General features: G+C 40.8%; 1 protein-coding gene and 1 long non-coding RNA gene across 12 annotated transcripts in view; both read left to right on the forward strand.

Annotated features, from left to right (window-relative positions):
- The window catches only part of LOC119121644, a 44,679-nt gene extending 25,747 nt beyond the window's left edge, over positions 1-18,932 (forward strand). The window contains exons 1-7 of one of the 11 annotated variants that reach the window (XM_037249474.1): positions 16,168-16,244; positions 16,686-16,865; positions 16,967-17,095; positions 17,201-17,287; positions 17,780-17,845; positions 17,903-18,045; positions 18,375-18,932. In XM_037249474.1, coding sequence (XP_037105369.1) covers positions 16,777-16,865; positions 16,967-17,095; positions 17,201-17,287; positions 17,780-17,845; positions 17,903-18,045; positions 18,375-18,400 — 540 coding nt within the window. In that variant the 5' untranslated portion in view covers positions 16,168-16,244; positions 16,686-16,776 and the 3' untranslated portion in view covers positions 18,401-18,932. Of the gene's footprint in view, positions 1-16,167; positions 16,245-16,685; positions 17,096-17,200; positions 17,846-17,902; positions 18,046-18,374 lie in introns of those variants that run through there. The other 10 variants (XM_037249476.1, XM_037249475.1, XR_005097712.1 and 7 more) reach the window with 10 other exon arrangements.
- LOC119121736 lies at positions 248-11,987 on the forward strand. Its single transcript, XR_005097751.1, has 3 exons — positions 248-261; positions 454-459; positions 11,742-11,987. It is a non-coding gene; the product is annotated as an uncharacterized LOC119121736 (long non-coding RNA).
- Positions 18,933-20,632: the final 1,700 nt, after the last annotated feature.

Below are 20,632 nucleotides of genomic sequence, written 5' to 3' on the forward strand. Positions count from 1 at the left end.
CTCGCACACCGCTTCCGACGCTTTCTATCCGGGGGAGGAGTAGCAGGCAAGTCCGGCGTTGTTTCAGGCCGGAGCAGTCCGAGTTCCTTTAATGTCTCCGCTTCAAAGTTCAGAACACCGCAAAACTCGCTTTCGCCGATGTCGAGCAGAACCTGCCTGCTGTACTTGTAGCACGACGTAGTACGACGAGACGAACACGTAAAACTGTCGGACAAACACTCATTAAACGAACAAAACACCGTTCGGGCGTGACAGAGAGAGGTCGCTGCGTGTGCACGCGCCGCCATCTTGATTTAATATTGTGATATATACTTAGGCCATGAATGACTTTTTACAGTGTAACCAGTGTGCCACTGTGCCGCCATTTGTTGACTTATTAACCAAGTTAAGTTGGTGGAATTTGGGACAAAAGGCATGGAAGCATGTTTGGGTGCTGGGAGTTTTGATAAAAAGGGTTAGGTAAGGCTGCTTATTGACACTAAAACGGGGATAAAAACAACAAAATACATAGATATGGACAGTGAGGATACACTGATAATGACAAATCATGACGGATAGCGTGATCAGAAACTTTGCTCAGTGAACATTGATCAACAGAAATTTAATCATTTAATCATGGCATGAAGTCTCCTGAAGTCTCTTTTTGCACTTTTATCCCCCAACTTGTACCTTCCTGTAAATCGAGCTGTTGTTACATGCAGTTTCTCACACGTGAGATTAATAAAGTTCCTCTTATCTTATCTTATCTTATCTTATGGAATTTTACAGGTGAACCTATGAACCTTTGGATTTGGGCAACAGGAGGCTGACTAGCTCAACTTAATTTACCTTTATCAAAACAACTGAATTTAATTACACATCAAATTACTGTTTTATAAGATGCATGTTTGAGATTGAAGAAGTGAGGGTTCATAAATTTTTTTTAATTCTGGATAGTCAGCAAAATAGTAATAGAGGGCACTACTTTAGAAAATAATGCAGTAGGGCTCTAAATAACAAATGCCCTAACATTAAAAATTGATTTAAGTGGCAATTTATGTTAGGAACCTCGGGTGAGGATTAACAATCCATCCATCCATCCATTTTTTATACCGCTTGTCCCAACGGGGTTAGCAGGCGTGCTGGAGCCTATCCCAGCAGTCATCGGGCAGTCACCGGGGGACACCCTGACCCGGTTGCCAGCCGATCGCAGGACACACAGAGACGAACAACCATCCCCACTCGCACTCACACCTAGGGGCAATTTGGAGTGCTCAATCGGCCTACCAAGCATGTTTTGGGGATGTGGGAGGAAACTGGAGTGCCCGGAGAAAACCCACGCGGGCCCGGGGAGAACATGCAAACTCCACACAGGGAGGGCCGGAGGCGGAATCGAACCCGCACCCTCCTAACTCTGAGGCGGACGTGCTACCCAGTGCGCCACGTCAGACTAGATATATCAAATAAATGTAATATAAACAACAATTTTATCGAACCATCCGTGTCACTCCAAATCATTAAATCCATCGGAATCTTCGTCTTCCGTGTCACTTAAAAAACAAACACACAGCTGTTGACTCCGGAACTACGTGCGCCGCTGACGTCAGCCTCGTCGTCAGCCTCGTCGTCAGTTGCGGCTCCAATTATTCCACAGATCTACATATATATTATAGTCACTTCCCGTATGCCGCCGATTGCGGCTGGGACTCCCCGTATGCCGCCGATTTTGGCGCGGACTCTCCAAATGCCGCCGATTGCGGCGCGGACTCCCTGAATGCCGTCGATTGCGGCGCGGACTCCCCGAATGCCGTCGATTGCGGTGCGAACTCCCCGAATGCCGCCGATTGCGGCGCGGACTCCGGGGAGTACAGCGTGACCAAAGTTCCAGGCAAGACGTGGGTTTGGTAATCGGCTCTTTATTTTACAAAACAAGAGCTCAACATATGTGTGTGTACTTGAAGCAAGCGCCCTGGATCGTTACCTGTCTCGTATTTAAGTCCTGTCTGCGTGTCACTCCCCTGTCGGATCATTGATGTCTTTTGTCTCACGTCTCTGTTCAGTTTCTGTTGTTGGTTTTGTTAGTAAGTTACGTCAGTCTGCCGAGTCTGTTAGTTTGTGTTCTCCAATAAACCCTGGTCCAAGCTGCATTTGGTTACCCTGCTCCATTCCGATCCGTGACAATAAGTAGTTTATCGAACCATCTGTGTCACTCCAAATCATTAAATCTCCTGACACCGGAAGTCAGTGAATGGAACTCATTGTCAGTGAGGTTCCAATTATTCCACAGCCATAGTGCGCCCTCATGCGGTTTAAAGTGAAAATAACATGTGAAGTGATCAACTATAGTAGTAAGTAATGTGTTAATGATTAAGTAAACTTTTGTGAATAATTTCACATATAAGTCACTCCTGATTATAAGTCGCCTCCCCACCCAAACTATGACAAAAACCGTGACTTATAGTCAGAAAAATACGGTACATATATATATATATATATATATATATATATATATATATTAATAAAAAAATTTATATATATATTTTAGAATATATATATATATATATTTAAAATTTATATATATATATATTTAAAAAAATATGTATATATATTTAAAAAAATATGTATATATATACATATATATATATATTAATTAATAAATTTTTTTTTTTTTTTTTAGTTAAAAGATTTATGTACAGGGTCCGGCAAAATGATCTGACACATTTGTAGGTTAATAAATGTTAATAAAATGCAAATAAATTAAATAAAAACGTTTTTTCTTATTTGCGAAAAGTTCGGCTGACTTAACTGTATTCCTGGAGGCGATGTTGTAAGCCTCAATCATCCTGCTCCTCCATTTTCCAACATAGTCTTGGTAGGAGCCTGGGCTTTCTTCCTGCTCAATGCCGAATAGAGGTAAAAGACAGTACGACAGGAAAATCTATGGTCCACCACTTCAGGTGGGCAGCCGTGTTCTTGTCAGAAATGTCGTTGAAAAGGGAGGTCCGGGCAAGATCCGCTCATATTGGGAAGACAAGATTTACGTCATCAAACACCAAAAGGGCGAGGACAGTCCAGTTTTCGAGTTGGAGCCAGAAAATGGCACAGGCAGAACAAGGATCTTACACAGGAATTTGTTATTGCCCTGTGACTTTCTTCCACTAACTCCACAGGAAAATAAGATGGTGGAAAAGAAAAAAAAAAAAAAAAAGACATTTTTATGAAAATGGGAGAACAAAGGCACAACAGATGCAGCAGGTGGAAAGTGAGGTGGATCCAGATGAGGACTTATTGGATGCTGCCACATGGTCTATCCATGAGCCGCACGGCTTGCGTTTGCTGGACCCCACTGCAGTAGAATTTGTCCCACAGATCGCGAGAGATGCTTCTGTGCAGGAAGAGCGTTCCAAACAAGCTGAGGAGGAGGAACGGGTCGAGCTAGTCCCTTCTCCATCTGTTAGGGAAGTTGAGTACACTGCAGATGCAGGTGATATATCCGATGAGCCGGATTCCGAAGACGCAAGAGCAGCAGAGCAGAGAAGGTGGTACTCAAAAAGGGAAAGACGGAAGCCACAAATTTTGACTTACAATACGCTGGGTCAACCGACTGTCACAGAGAGGACAGTAGCTACTAAATGTTTAGATGTTAGGGGTTTCTGGCGACCTTGGTGTTGAATGCTTATATTTGTATACATGATTTGTGACGTCATAGTTGGCTGTTTATTTGAACTATACCACCAATGTATTTCGACGTTCATTGACGTAAGGTGGCAAATACAGCCAACTATGAAGATGTAGGAACCGGAAAAACATTGTTGTAACATGAACATGGACAAATGCCACATGTGTATGCAGGTCTTATATGTAATTGGTTATTGAAAATGTTGGGTGGTTGAATGCTTACACTGAATTTTTCAGGAGTATACACAACTGTAATGTATACTGGTCGGGGTATGTGAAAAAAATAAATAAAAATTGCTTCAAACCGGTTTACCGGTCTATTCCGTGCTATTCGGTCTGTAAATTGGTTACCTTGATGTGAGTGTTAGGTCAAGATGATTTTTTTTTTTAAGTGGGGAAGGGTGTTGTTGGATTTGGTCCACAATTTAGGGAGCGCTATCTGCGCCTCACGGCAAAAGCCATTGCCAATCACCTGTTATCCAATTCACTCACTGCGTGCTCGTTTAATTTCTTCAGATTTAGGAAAATGCAAAGACACTGAAGCAGAAATTAGACTTACACAGGTTGGTTGAGTTCAATCATAATTCTTGTTAAGAAAGCTCTGTTTTCAGGAAAGTACAATACAGCGCTGGGCCCTTCAAGAGCGGAAAGTCTCCATTCAGAAAAGGCAACGTTCAAGGTTCTTTGGTCTGCTTATATTCAGTTGCTCATGCCGGTGTGGGGCGAGTTTGATGGGTGATGAGTCGTTGGGGTGGGGCGAGTTCGCAGTAGAGTTTGATTCCATGGGAGTGGGTGCTGGTATGGACGATTCGGTGTGTGTGTGGGGGCTGCCGTCTTCCATCCTGTCTTTCGGCCTTGGGGATCATCTTTGGCCGAGTCCTTGGCTGTCTCCTTCTGGCACCAGCTGGTTTTATCTCCAAGTGACCTTCCTGTAAACATTCTGCTCCATTCCTACACTGTCGCACCTCATCCATTCGTCATTCTTTCAATTTTGTCATTTTGTACGGAATTATGTGAGCTTTTGGCTGTGACATCATCAATTTATTAATGTTCCCTGACGATGCAAAGTTTGTTCTTTTGATACTCCATGTCTTTGCTTACATCATTACATTCTTAGTTTAATCATGCTTCCGCACGTATCTCTTCTTTGTTAAGCAAAATATTTCCCTCTGTGCAGAGCGTTCAGTAGTAATCGAAAAGCTGGCGTCTCACATTTAGGCGACATATGACGTTTAGTCAAAACACAAGATATAATCAAGTACTGAACAGTCAAGACGACTCTGGCCGTGTCCATGATTTAGAGAACAAACATCAGGCATGCATTACACAGTTCCTTAAGGGTCATTAAGCTATTTAAGCAACATATCAAAAGACATTTATATTGCAGTGCACAGAAATACATATTGAATCGTGAAGTTGTAGCAACCTCTGTTATTATCTTATATCAAAGAATGTCTAGTTATGTCTGCTTTATTGGTTGACTCCATGAATATACTTGTCTGCTTATATACTTTATCCAAAGAGATGTGAGCGTATCTGTTATTGTGGCTAGGCGGGTTTTGTGTCTTTTGACCCTATTCCTTCACACCCTCTGTTGACCTCAGTTTAACTGAGGTCACCAAAAACCCATATGTGTTCGTAATCCCTCTGTCGGCCCACCACGTCCCTCTGTGGAGCCGCTTCAAGTCCCTCTGTGGGCCCGCCAATGAGTGAGAAAAATAAATATAGATAAAATTCATACCCAGACATTTGTAAAAGATAGAGAGGGGAAAGGCAATTGGCCTAGACGACATTCCAGTGACAGCATGGAACTATCAAGGAGAGATGGCAGGGGAGATTCTTAAAAAGCGAGAAGATTCCCGAAAGAAGTGGAAGATGAGAAAGAAAATGTGAGAGAAAAATACATAAACAAATAACGAAATACATACATACATCTATACATGCATATAGACAGACAGACATCGAACGATCGCCCATTCGGTCACTCAGTCTTTTGGTCTCGGTCATTCTGTCACTCGGTCATTCAGTCAATCAATCAATCAATCAATCAATCAATCAATCAATCAATCAATCAATCAATCAATCAATCCCGCACTCACAAGTGTTAATTAATTTGTAATAGTATTGCAAGCAGTTTAAACTCTATTGGAATATGTGAATGTCCATATCTGTTCTATCAAATTCTAATCCTTCTTTGCCTTTGTATAAGGCACAGGTGTCAAACTCAAGGCCCGGGGGCCAGATGCAGCCAGGCACATCATTTTATGTGGCCTGCGAAGACAAATTGTGCTTCATATTCATGTGTCATTACTCGAATTGCAAATTTTCTTCACTTTTAATAATATTTTATTTTTAACTATTAGACCAGTTTTTACTTGTCTGATTTGAAAACGAATTACTTGTCAGTTTATTTTGTAGCTTTTACTGTATATAATATGAGGTGCTCATACATTTATTTGGGGTGACAGTCATAACAGCCCTCCAAAAGAAGCTATGACTACAACGCGGCCCGAAAATTATTATTATTTTTATTTTTTATTTATTTATTTTTTTATTTTTTGACACCCCTGGTATAAGGGATAGCCTTTTCAAAGCATAGTCATCGTAATTTATTCAATCTGTTGTTTCACTAACATTTAATCATTGATCAATCACGTATCTTAATTCATGCCTTTCCTCCTTTGAAGCGACTATGTACTTCAAACCCAAACGCCACCATTTTATAGGGAAAAACTTTTGTTGAATCTATTTGTTTTCGACATAATACTCCTGCAGTCGTCTTAAATTTGTTCAATTTATCAATCCCTTCCATTGTTTATCCTGCAAATGAATCACGTGAATAATGTGTTATTCAAACTTTATCGTTCATAAGTTATCCACCTGTTCCAAATTCGTTTGGAGTCTGTATGTTATTGTTCCAATTTTTTTTTACATTTAATACTCTCCCACCTATTTGATCCTATCTTGTAAAGGTCTACAATTTATTCTAAGCTATTTTAAAACTCTCCACACTTGTTACCAGGCTTTGGCTCCATTTCCCGATGTTGTCTCCCATTCACTTCATTTCTGCCAAGCTGCTTCTTCTCCTCCGTCTCGCATGTTGAAGACTTAAAAACCATCAATTCTGAAAACACTTAAAATCTCACAATTCCCCCCTTTGTATTTTTATTATTTTCAATTTTTATTTATTTATTTTTTTTATTATTATTATTATTTTTTTCCTCCCCCTTTTTACACATTCTAAAAAATGTGTCACAATGGTTAAAAAGTAAAAATAACAATGTCCATGGTAACATACCCATCGCCAGCTGGACTTCGGTGTACCTCCAGATGCCATCCTGGCCTGGAATCACCAATTCTCAGTCCCTGAAACTCGACTGGCAGCATCTCACATGGCTGTATGAACAAAAGCCATCACCCTCCTGTAGCTGTGCATGCAGCTCTCCGGACAATAAACATCCATAATACCAAGAAATAAAATTCATAATGCTAAACAAAAAAGAATCCACACACGGGCGCATGTCAAACGTATGAAATTGAAAACTGGAGCCTGCCGAGCCTGTCCTGAAAACGATCACATTTACAAACTCATTATGAAAAGTAAGGGGTTAGTTGTTAATGCATGTTCACAGACATGACACAAAATTCTCCAAGACTGCAGTTGACAACCTGCAAAGTAAACACGAGTTTAACAAATAAAGCACAATCTGCTCCCTGGGTTGCTGTTAGAGGCTGCAATACAATTAGGTAAAACATCAAAACAAAGCAAGTCATCACAACTTCCGTCACATACATTTCGTCACACTGTCAGGTAAGTCCAGAGTTGTTGTCATACACTGTCTTGACTCAGAGTCTTGATTGTCAATGCAGGTATTGTCACGTCTGGTCATAATCTTGAATTGGGCCTTCTCCATTGAAGTCTTTTGTTGTCAATGGTGCCCCAGAGTAATCCCAAACCCATATTTAGTCCAAAACTAGCCCTGATCAATCTTGCTTTTTCAAATCTGTAGCATCTTTATATTTTTCAGGTGAGAGGAATGTTATCCTCTGCTGTGACCACATCACCCCAACTTTGAATCATGTTAACCATTCACAATACACCAACACCACACCACAAGCACAGACTTGACATTCATACACCATTACAGACAAACTGTCATCCCACAACACACATAAAAACGTACAATATTAAATTGTAAAAGGAACCATCCCTACGCAAAATTTTCTCCTCAATTAAAATTTCCCTTTTTTTTTTTTTTAAATCCAAAATTAATATCTAATTGTCTGGTCTCCTGTCCTCTCATCGTTTGCCAATATGCAGAATGCTGGAACATGATTTAACTCCCCATTTAGTTTGCTCCCATCTCACACTTAGACTATTTGACACTTTGTGTAGAGCTGTAACTTCAATATTTCCACCTTCCCATATTTCTTCCACTAAACAGTTCCATTTTGCTTTCAGTTTAAATTCATCCCTCCAAATAACTACCTCTGGCAAAGAACCAAAAAATTATAGAGCACTCCCTTTTACTGTTACCTTGTTCCTTCATTCATCTCCTCACAAGCATAACTGACCCTCCTAAAAAATAATGATACTAAAAATAATGTTTAAAAACAATATACACAGCTTCTTCCTGCCACTTACACTATCACCTTGAAGATTATCGTTCTCATTTTTGTTGATGCCAATTCTTAGAATTAAAAAGAAATGCTTACTCTTGATAATGGAGTCACGCTAAATCACAAATTTTGAAACCTTCTTCCATGTTCCCCCTTTGTACCTATCAAAACCAATTAGAAATATTTTTACTGTCATGATCATCATTGTGGCCTTCACACTTATTGTTCCTGTACTTTAAATTGTCAATTTTTGTACATTTGAAGCCCTTTGAGACTTGCTTGTGGGCTATATACGTAAATAAACTTGACTTGCCTTGACTTTATTATTATTCAACTTCTTCTGCATTCTTCTGCCTCTTTTTATTTATTTATTTATTTATTTATTCTTTTTTTTAATTTTTTTTTTATTTTTATTTTTTTTTAGCTTAACTACTTCTACAAATTCATCTGATTCACTTCATTCCACTTTTAACACTTTTAACACATTCCAAATATTCATGCCAAATATTCTAAATATTTACGGTTTTCGAGAAATTTACAAATTTTAAACCAATATTTCACCATTCAATCTTCATGGCACATTCAACATTTCTCATTTTCTTCCACATAATTCTTCCAATTCACCTTCTTTCACTTTCTAGATTAAAATTTCACATTTTCACTTTCATCATTGCGGTAAAATTTTGCAAAATTTCCTTTTTCCCTTATAATTTCTAATTAAATTATTATTATTTATTTATTTTTTTTTTTATGTTTTTATTTTTTTTTTTCACTGACTCAACCCATTTCAATTTTTGAACTGTTCATCTTATGCCTACCGATTCCAAAACTTCCCACTTTTGAAAAATTTCAAATTTTCAACTTTAAAATTCACGCCCAATTTTACAGAATTCTTTCTATATTTTCATCCATTTTCTGACCACTTCAACACGTTCCAAATTTAAACACAATCTTGTAGCATTCCCCGAATTTTTATTCAGCCTCTACGCCTTCACACGCAATTTCTACAGAAATGACAAATTCTAATTATTATTGTTAATCCTCCGTGACCCTCGTAAGGACGAGCCGCACCAGTAATGGATGGATGGATGGATTGTTAATCCTAACCCCAAGTACCTATCATAAATTGCCATTTAAATCAATTGTCGCAAGGGTCATGTCACTGTAATTGTTATTTAAAAACCCTACTGTATTCTTTTTTAATTAAGTAGTGCCCTGTATTACTATTGTGCTGACTATCCAGAATTCCAACTTTCTTATGGCCCCTCACCCCTTCAAGCTCAAATATGCATCCTATAAATCAGTCGCAATTGATGTGTAATTAAATTCTGTCGTTTTGATAAAGGTCAATTAAGTTTAGCAATTCAGCCTTCTTTTGCCCGAATCCAAATTTTCACCGATCCAATTATAAAATTTCATTATTTCAATTAGATTCATCGTGTCTTCGAAATGCTATGTTACATATCGAAATTTATGATTCAAATGATTTAATTTCTATCGATCAATGTCCACTTTGCCCAGTTTCTGATCACGCTGTTGTATGATTTGTTATTATTAGTGCATCTTCACTGTCCATATCTATGTATTTTGTTTTTTATCCCCGTTTCAGTGTCAATAAGCAGCCTTATTATTCCCTCTTTTATCAAAACTCCTCAGATATGTCCGCCCCAGCACCCAAACACACTTCCATCCCTTTTGTCCCTTACTCCACCAACTTTGTAATGCTTTAGCAGTCTTTAGCAATGTGTCCAGTTTGACTTCATGTGCCTCGTGCAAGTCTTTAGCAGCCTCTCCTCTTAGATTCTCATGATGATGACTCAGGGCTGGATTGTCCGCCATTCTCAAATGCGTCCATCTTGTTTTTGTTCTTTCAGTCCATTTTCTTTTTGATCTGCAACTGTGTGTATTCCACCAACTGTATGGTTCTTGTCCTGTGAAGAGCTGTGCTTGCCCCCTTCAAGCATGATAATAGTTCCCGTTGTTCTCCCAAAGGTCAAAGGTGTCTCATGACCAGGGACAGTCCTCTGTTGATTTTGAGACAGCCAGTGGAGTACGAGGACTCAGTTCAGGACTTGTGCCACACGCTAGGGCAGAACACACTGGGACACAAATTTCACAAAACTATCTTCGTGTTAAGGCGGCTCGGTGGCGCACTGGGTAGCACGTCCGCCTCACAGATAGGAGGGTGCGGGTTCGATTCCACCTCCGGCCCTCGCTGTGTGGAGTTTGCATGTTCTCCCCGGGCCCGCGTGGGTTTTCTCCGGGCACTCCGGTTTCCTCCCACATCCCAAAAACATGCTTGGTAGGCCGATTGAAGACTCCAAATTGTCCCTAGGTGTGAGTGCGAGTGCAAATGGTTGTTTGTCTCTGTGTGCCCTGCGATTGGCTGGCAACCGGTTCAGGGTGTCCCCCGCCTACTGCCCGATGACGGCTGGGATAGGCTCCAGCACTCCCGCGACCCCCGTGGGGACTAAGCGGTTCAGAAAATGGATGGATGGGATCTTCGTGTTATCAGTCTTCCTGTGTAGTATTTGTTCCTTACACCCCAAATCTTCCTCTTAACATTTTGTCTCCTACCAGTTGCGCACACTCATCATCTTACTATCAAGCCGCCCTTATCAAATGCTTTTTTTTTTTTTTTGAGTAATCCATCCACCCGACCCATTAACACAGCTAAAATCCTCGTTCCAGTGTTTATCATCAAATAAAGTTCCGAAATCCTTTGTATTAAACTGTAATGTAATTTAACAATCTACCAACATGGTTGTATATGCGGTGAATGTTATTGTTCAATCTATAGGTCATACAGCGCCTGTGTTCCAAATGTGACACTCCTCCTTGATTTACCATCTCATATGTTATTGTTGTCAGCAGCGCTAAATCATAGTGCTTGAAAGTGAATGTCTTATCGCCCAATTTAAAACACATGCCACATTTGAGCTAGTATTTATTCATTTATTTATTTGCCATCCTCATGTTAGCTGGCATGTGTCAGAATTAAAATGTAATTTTGCTTTTAATTTTAAGTCTTTCAAAATTGCTATATCCTTACTGCACCGAGATAAACTGTTAAATATATCTTTAAAAACAAACAAAAACAATCTCTGCTCCTGCACAGACTCTTAAAAGTGGCACCCAAATGCCAGCTTACAACTCAAACCTCCTCCTTCACTCTCACATTTTTGATAAAACAGTCTATTTATCGAGACACTGTCATCACGTACTAAATAATGGCCTCCAAATATAATGTTGTTGCTGTGGTCCCTCAAAACATGTGACTAGAATTTGGACAATTATTAACCCTCATCAATTGATCAATTATCTCCTCACTAAATTCCTAGCCTGTTAACCTATCTGCATAAAGAAGACATTTACAATGCAGGCGATAAGAGAATAACAAGGAACACCTGAACCCTAACCCAAGAACACAAAGAAAACATAACAATAAACAAAATAAACCCAAGTACTCCAAATATTTCCTCATTAAAATTGTAGCCTTTTTGTGCAGAGCACCATTGATTTCTAATCATTGACCTAATTTTATCCTTAATTTAATCCCAATCACGAATGCCCCCTACTTAATAATTTACTTGGTGTTCTTTTAATAAAAAGTGCCCCCTTGCAATGTCGTTTTTATTTGTTGTTTTTAACTCTAAGTGATTCAAATCTTTGATTTATTCTTACATGTAACCACCTTGCATAGTCTAATGTCCTAATCGATCAATAATTCCTCCTGAATGTAACATCTGCAATCACAATTTAATTTTATCCAATTCTACAATGTATGTTCTCTCTCTTACTCTCACATTTTTTATGAGTGCTGGGCACTCTCCTCGTTGGACCAGTTTCTCCCCACAGCCCTCAGATTATTCTATAATTTCTCATTTTTACATTTAACAATGCCAATCTGATAAACCATTGTCTAGCACACCATCTTCGTGCAACATTTTAGCCCAATTCCATCATTTATAACAAACTGATACACAAAGACAAACATAGATAACACACGGGCCCACAACATAGACATGACAATCTTCCCAGTTGATGACAAGGGGGGGGGGGGGGGCAACCGAAGTGTGGAGAGCCTCGCCACCACCACGTCGCACAATGCAACCCCCCACCTCTGTCCAAAATATGCATTTGTGCCCACCTGACCGTTTGGCCCAAACTTTAGAGCCGCACCCTTTTGAAAACAAAAATGGTTACAGTTTAACCCCACCACACAATGGGATACAACCTTCATGCTAATTATATATACATTCTTTATCAAATTCTTTTTAAGCCATTTTTCTGACTCCAACTCACATGCCAAATATAAATCAACAATTTTATACAAATCAACTTATTGTTCTTCATGAACCACAAATCATCACTTCCACCCCATGAACAGCAGCACCACAACTAATCACTCACTTCTCCAGCTGCGTCGCTGTCCCATCTGACAGCCAAGCCTGCTTTCCACACAATATCATCATAGACCAGGGGTGGGCAAACTACGGCCCGCGGGCCACATCCGGCCCACGGGACCGTTTAATCCGGCCCGCCAACCCTGAATTAATTGTATTATTAAACTTTTTTTGTTGTTGTCATTTTGCCTGCAATGACTGCGTTTCCCCAGTAGATGGGGAACCGCTCGCCTGCGCATTTACTACCGGAAGCCGTGTCAGAAAGCTCGGTGCACACTCACAAGTGCGTGTACGTACGTACTCAGTAGTACGGACATGGCGCACTCGCGCTCTATTTGTATCAGTCCCGAATTTAGAGCGTGGGCTGTGACGACAGCATTCTTGTAATTCGCTCGCTGAGCTTTCAGATACAGTTTGACGCTAAAGCCACCCACAAACCTTCCCCTGGAATCCTTCCATTAAAATGAGTGGCCCGAAGAAAAGAAGTGAGTGCCGAATGTTAAAAGAGTGGCCAATTTGGCTCGACGTACGCGACGTGACGTTCAGCCACATCAACCCGTCACAGATCGAGGTAAACGGATCTCTCCTAAGAGTTTGATGTGATCTCATAAGATAAACATTTTTCATTAATCTGACCTGCAGGCACTGAAGTGATGGAGACTGTTATTCATAATAATAGTGTCGTATTTTATGAGAATCACTGATAGCAGTTTTTTAGTGATTTTTTTTTTTAATGCTGTTAATAAATGCATTTGTTTTCAAAAAACTTGTTTGGAATATCCATGCTTTACTACCTACTAAAGGCCAAAATCTTTTATGCAATGACCTTTACAGGTCGCTTATATTACTTCACACAAACACTACGTCCATCTGCTCCTGGTTCGGCCCTCCGGTCCAAATTTAGAACCCAGTTCGGCCCGCGAGTCAAAAAGTTTGCCCACCCCTGTCATAGACACACTTCAACAATTATGTAGCGACCTGGTTAACCCAGTTACCCTTCGCCCTAGACAACAATATAAGTCTCTAAGGTCGCACTATTGAGGTCGCCAGGCATCTGTCCTGCTATATCAGCGATGCCTTCACCTTTTTTTTTTTTTTTTTTTTTTTCACGAGTCCCCGACTCGTATTGGTGGCCTGGCCGATCCAATCGACCCTGACCTTAGGCAACAGTACAAAGTCCCTAAGCGTCTACTATTGAGGCCACTCCGGTGCCCATATGCTAGCCATTGGCATCCCACAAGTTCCACGGTGTGAGTTTCCTTCGCTGATCAGACGAAGTCCTCACCACCTTTCTCCTTTTCTTTTCCACAAAACGTCACTTTTTCACCAGTTCCCATACAAGCATAAATGTAGTATATACATACAACCACAATTCCTGAACACAGAGCTAAAATTATTAATATTTAATTTTAATTTTACTCCGCTTTCATTCTTTCAATTTTGTCATTTTGTACGGAATTATGTGAGCTTTTGGCTGTGACATCATCAATTTATTAATGTTCCCTGACGATGCAAAGTTTGTTCTTTTGATACTCCATGTCTTTGCTTACATCATTACATTCTTAGTTTAATCATGCTTCCGCACGTATCTCTTCTTTGTTAAGCAAAATATTTCCCTCTGTGCAGAGCGTTCAGTAGTAATCGAACAGCTGGCGTCTCACATTTAGGCGACATATGACGTTTAGTCAAAACACAAGATATAATCAAGTACTGAACGGTCAAGACGACTCTGGCCGTGTCCATGATTTAGAGAACAAACATCAGGCATGCATTACACAGTTCCTTAAGGGTCATTAAGCTATTTAAGCAACATATCAAAAGACATTTATATTGCAGTGCACAGAAATACATATTGAATCGTGAAGTTGTAGCAACCTCTGTTATTATCTTATATCAAAGAATGTCTAGTTATGTCTGCTTTATTGGTTGACTCCATGAATATACTTGTCTGCTTATATACTTTATCCAAAGAGATGTGAGCGTATCTGTTATTGTGGCTAGGCGGGTTTTGTGTCTTTTGACCCTATTCCTTCAGTGTGAGACTCTCAACGGGATCACCAATATTTGAGTGATGTTCCAGTTATTTATTATCTTTCTGTGTGTTCACAATTGTCATGGTGATCTTTCTGGTGCTTTCTTAACTAGGCTGGATGTATTTTTCTTGTTAACGTTGATTTCTCCGACTGCCCAAAAAGGCTCCACCGCGATCAGTTAGGTGGGGGAGAAAAAGAGAGAAAAGTGACGTGTGGAGATGTGAAAAAGGCGGCTCTGTATGATAGAGAAGTTGAGGAGGAATAAAAACACCCTTGGAAACCAAAACTTGCCCCTCGTCGTGACTCGGAGCCGCAACACATATAATGCCATTTTGTTTTGTTTCGTTTCATTTCATTTTCGTTTCGTTTCGTTTTAGAATAATTTTATTTTGTTTCGTTTCAGTAGCGTACATGACCTGCGTGAAGCTGGCCCCCCACCCCACGCAAAATTTAAGTAAAATAGTCTGTTTCGTTTGTGCTTCGTTTGTGCTGGTTTGTGCAGCAAAAATTTTCGTTTGTGCTGCTATGGTTTTTTAGTTATGAACGATTCTTTTATAGGTCATCCAGAGTTCACCCAGCCCCCCATCTGCTCAAAATGAACCCAAAATGGTACCGTTCGTTTGTGCTTCGTTAGTGCTGGTTTGTGCAGCAAAAATTTTCGTTTGTGCTGCTTCCGTTTCGGAGATATTACACATTTATTTTATAGCGATGACGTCACCTAGCCCCCCACTTCGCTCCAAATGGACCCAAAATGGTACCGTTCGTTTGTGCTTCGTTTGTGCAGGTTTGTGCAGCAAAAATTTTCGTTTGTGCTGCTTCCGTTTCGGAGATATTACACATTTATTTTATAGCGATGACGTCACCCAGCCCCCCACCTCGCTCCAAATGGACCCAAAATGGTACCGTTCGTTTGTGCTTCGTTTGTGCAGGTTTGTGCAGCAAAAATTTTCGTTTGTGCTGCTATGGTTTTTTAGTTATGAACGATTCTTTTATAGGTCATCCAGAGTTCACCCAGCCCCCCATCTGCTCGAAATGGACCCAAAACGGTACCGTTCGTTTGTGCTTCGTTAGTGCTGGTTTGTGCAGCAAAAATTTTCGTTTGTGCTGCTTCCGTTTCGGAGATATTACACATTTATTTTATAGCGATGACGTCACCTAGCCCCCCACTTCGCTCCAAATGGACCCAAAATGGTACCGTTCGTTTGTGCTTCGTTTGTGCAGGTTTGTGCAGCAAAAAAATTCGTTTGTGCTGCTTCCGTTTCGTAGATATTACACATTTATTTTATAGCGATGACGTCAGGTAGCCCCGCCCCCCTGTTTACTTCCAAATTGACCCAAAATAGTGCCGGTCGTTTGTGTTTCGTTTGTGCTGGTTTGTGCTGCAAAAAGTTTCGTTTGTGATGCTACGGTTTTGCAGATATTACACATTTAATTCATAGCAAAGACGTCACCCAGCCCACGTCACTGTATTTTGTCGCGAATTTCAAGCTCCTGGACTGGAATGCTCCTGATGCAGGACGAATACAAGGTAAACATGTTCTTAGCCTTTTTTTTCTTTTCTTTTTATCTTACAGAAAACTTTCACTGCGGGGAATGGCTTTTAGTACGAGGATATTTCTGTAATTATGTTTGTATCGTGCTCATTGATTAATTTCCTTGTTTTCAATAAGCCTATGTGATCATTTTTTTCAATTACATCTGACATGCAAAAGGTTCACCGCAATCTAAATACCTGATGAGTCTATGTCTGCTCCAAAACATTAATTAATGCAACAATTAATACATGTATGTGAAGTTGATGACAGCCAGAAAAAGAAACTTGAAAACGTGAAAAAATAACTTTCTTTGTCAAAGGGAACATTATCAACATTTTTTTCCAACAATTCAAACAATGCATCACTGCACTGTGTAGAACAGCATGTGGGAAGATCTTAGTATTTACTGATGCTGCTTTCACTCCACTTCCCAGGTCATTATAGATCTCCCAGGCATATGCAGTCCTCCTGCAGTATGCCACATAATGCCCGAGAGAATCCTGGGTCAGTCCTGGTTCAAAGCCAATGACTGCTCTCAAAGTAAAGGTCTTCTCTTTTAGCTCCAGACTGGAGGGAAATTCAAGCAAGGCAACTTCCTTGCAACTGCTGCCAAGGTCAGTGTCAATCCACACAAACTCTCCCAGATTGTAGCTGTGAGTAACATTACCTGAACACAGAGCCTTGCCTGTATTGTTGTCCTGTGTTTTGAATGAAGACGGACAATGGGAAGGATTTTCAATTGGCCTGAGGCAGAGAGAGTCAGGAAGGCTGAGTCCCTCTTCAGCAGCAGTCTGAAGAGAAGCCATGCCACAGGTCTGCAGGACAGCAACGTTTGGACAAACAAGTGAAACTTGCCTTGTTACTTGTTGGCTTAAACTGCAGTACTGTGAGGAGCATTGTTTTATCAAATAAACACTTGGGATATTCCTCATTGCGCTCTCAATTACAGTGGAGATGTGGCATTGTGCATCAATTTGGAGAGCACCAGAGGTCAGGAGGACAGGTTTGAATATTTCCCCCAGCAGTTCTGCCCTCTGTGAGTATACCTGTGGGTTCACACTCTGTGTTGTGATGGTTTTCACCAGGTGGAGGAATTGGTTCCCATGTTCATAGTTCAGAACAGTCTTTTCAAATGAAAAACTTTCACAGAAAGAACAGCATAAGCATTGCAAGACAGAATCAAATGCACAAGTATTGAGCACAAACACTTTTGATGTGCGAAGTTTAACAGGCTGTTGATGGTTCCCGTTTTTCAACAATGGTACCTTGACTTTTTTCCAGCCCACTTGTGTGCCAATATGCAGCCATTCAGGACAAGGAGAGAGATATGAAGTTATCTTTCTTTTTTTCGGTGGGACCGCTAAACCTCTCCAGTTTTCAACTGCACTGTCAGTAGATGCATCTGGCTCCGCTCCAGGATGAGATTTTTCTCCCCTTTTGTTTACTACTTCAGTTTGAGAAGTACTGCAGACATTGTCAGGCTCTCTGACGGTCGTGGCATCACACACATCACTTTTTTGTTTTGCAGAGCAAATCCGCATGTTTCCCTCAATGAAGGAAAGATGACGAGCAACAAACCGGTCCACACGAATGGGTAGGCTTTCATGCTTGAAAAGGCCTTTTTTTATGTTTTTGAACTCTGCTTCAACAGCTGCGGAACTTGCAGTGATGCTGGCGCTTTTGAAGAGAGGGACCATTATTGCTGTCCAGAGTGGCAAGTAACTTCCAAGTCTTGTTATTTGGGGAATAATCTCAGGGAGGAAGTGGATGTTGTCTCTATCCCCATCAGCCATGGCAAGTGACCTGCTCTCCTCACATATTTCTGTCACCCACTCTCGGACATTAGTCTGGATGTGCTGATTTAATGAATCACCTGGTTCTTGTCCCTCAACTTCCTCATCTGAAATGGGGACAAATTCCTCTGCGATTTGCGCTCTCAAGTATTTCTTGCACTTTTCTGATGGGATAGGGGCTCCAGAATTGTCATTACCCTCTGTCTCACTCAGTGCCACAATGGTGATAGCACGAAGAAGTTCTTTTGCATGTTGCAAACATTGTGACTTAAGAAGCTGTGCTATTGACCTAACAAAGAAATCCTTAACACGAGGTCTTTTGTTTTTCAGGCAGTCCCATCGGCAGATCATCTTAATGCAGTGTGCTACATCTACCCTGACAAAACATGGGGGTAGATGTCCAGGTTGATTCCCACGTGAAATGTTAAAGCACTCATTGATGTAGCTCTTCAGATCAGGATGAGGGGTAAAAGCTTTGACTAGAGCTCCAAGAATCGCCAGAGAAAAGTCACTCACTGCTTCTTTAGGAACAGATGCACCTGCATGGATCCATTCCTTCAGCCACTGTGTGATAGCATTAACATCATGCTTCTCTGACAGCATCTGCACGACTGGGACACTGGAGCTGGTATGCCCTGTCATAACACCCTGATACAGGAAGATATGGCCAGACATGCCATTCGGCCTCATCAGTTTTTTAACTATTGAGCCAGTTGCATCAACACATAATATTGGGTGGGATTTCTTTAAGCTCTTGTACACATGCATTTGTGTTTGACTCCAATAGTGACAGAAAAACTTGTCAAGTCCAATGTCTTTGATGCTGTCACTGTGAGGTGCACTGTATTTCAACATCTGCAATGATAAAATTGGATTTTTGTCACCTAATGCCAAATCATTTTTCTCTTGCTTTGCCTTGCGCAGGGTGGCCAAATTTGGCAGGTGGCGTGGCTCAGGGTCTCCGAAGTCCATCGATTTATTTGCCTGTGATGCTCGCCATACATGTGGTTCCATCCTGCCCTCACAAAGTTTTTACTTACATTGGTCGATGGTCACTTCCCAGAAAAAGACACTTTCTGTCACTCACTGTTATTAAATCTTCAGAGATAGTTGTGTATTTGTCGCTTGAAAAAGTTGCACGTCTTTGTTTTTCGCCACCCTGTTGCGATATGTCTTACCGGCCTGCAGAGGTCACTTGGCATGGTAATTAGTTGGATAATACATGTGTAAGAATTAAGGAGTTATCATGATGTCAAGTGAAAAAGAATAAAATACATGACAGGGGGTTAATGAAGATGCATGATTTTAATAATGAAAAATTGCAATGGCACAAACAAATGGTTAATTAACGATCCATGGAGCAAGGATTTGACATCTCTAGAAAATAAATTAGTATTAAATAAATGACAAATTGAATGATTCACTGAACGTCAACAAATTTTTTTGCGGCACAATCGGTACCATTTTTGCAGCACAAACCAGCACAAACGAAACACAAACGAACGGCACTATTTTGGGTCAATTTGGAAGTAAACAGGGGGGCGGGGCTACCTGACGTCATCGCTATAAAATAAATGTGTAATATCTCCGAAACGGAAGCAGCACAAACGAAAATTTTTGCTGCACAAACCTGCACAAACGAAGCACAAACGAACGGTACCATTTTGGGTCCATTTGGAGCGAAGTGGGGGGCTAGGTGACGTCATCGCTATAAAATAAATGTGTAATATCTCCGAAACGGAAGCAGCACAAACGAAAATTTTTGCTGCACAAACCAGCACTAACGAAGCACAAACGAACGGTACCGTTTTGGGTCCATTTTGAGCAGATGGGGGGCTGGGTGAACTCTGGATGACCTATAAAAGAATCGTTCATAACTAAAAAACCATAGCAGCACAAACGAAAATTTTTGCTGCACAAACCTGCACAAACGAAGCACAAACGAACGGTACCATTTTGGGTCCATTTGGAGCGAGGTGGGGGGCTGGGTGACGTCATCGCTATAAAATAAATGTGTAATATCTCCGAAACGGAAGCAGCACAAACGAAAATTTTTGCTGCACAAACCTGCACAAACGAAGCACAAACGAACGGTACCATTTTGGGTCCATTTGGAGGGAAGTGGGGGGCTAGGTGACGTCATCGCTATAAAATAAATGTGTAATATCTCCGAAACGGAAGCAGCACAAACGAAAATTTTTGCTGCACAAACCAGCACTAACGAAGCACAAACGAACGGTACCGTTTTGGGTCCATTTTGAGCAGATGGGGGGCTGGGTGAACTCTGGATGACCTATAAAAGAATCGTTCATAACTAAAAAACCATAGCAGCACAAACGAAATTTTTTGCTGCACAAACCAGCACAAACGAAGCACAAACGAAACAGACTATTTTGCTTAAATTTTGCGTGGGGTGGGGGGCCAGCTTCACGCAGGTGACCGGTGAGCATCGCGCTTTCATTGTGGAAACGTTTATCAAGAACGAATCTGTAACTGCAACTCAAAGAGCGTTCCGTTTGCGCTTCAGACTTGGTAGACATGATCCCGTACCTGCTCGAAACACGATCTTGTTATGGGTTACTAACTTC

Source organism: Syngnathus acus, chromosome 4 (assembly GCF_901709675.1).
Source record: "Syngnathus acus chromosome 4, fSynAcu1.2, whole genome shotgun sequence".
In the NCBI taxonomy this organism is placed as follows: Eukaryota; Metazoa; Chordata; class Actinopteri; order Syngnathiformes; family Syngnathidae; genus Syngnathus; species Syngnathus acus.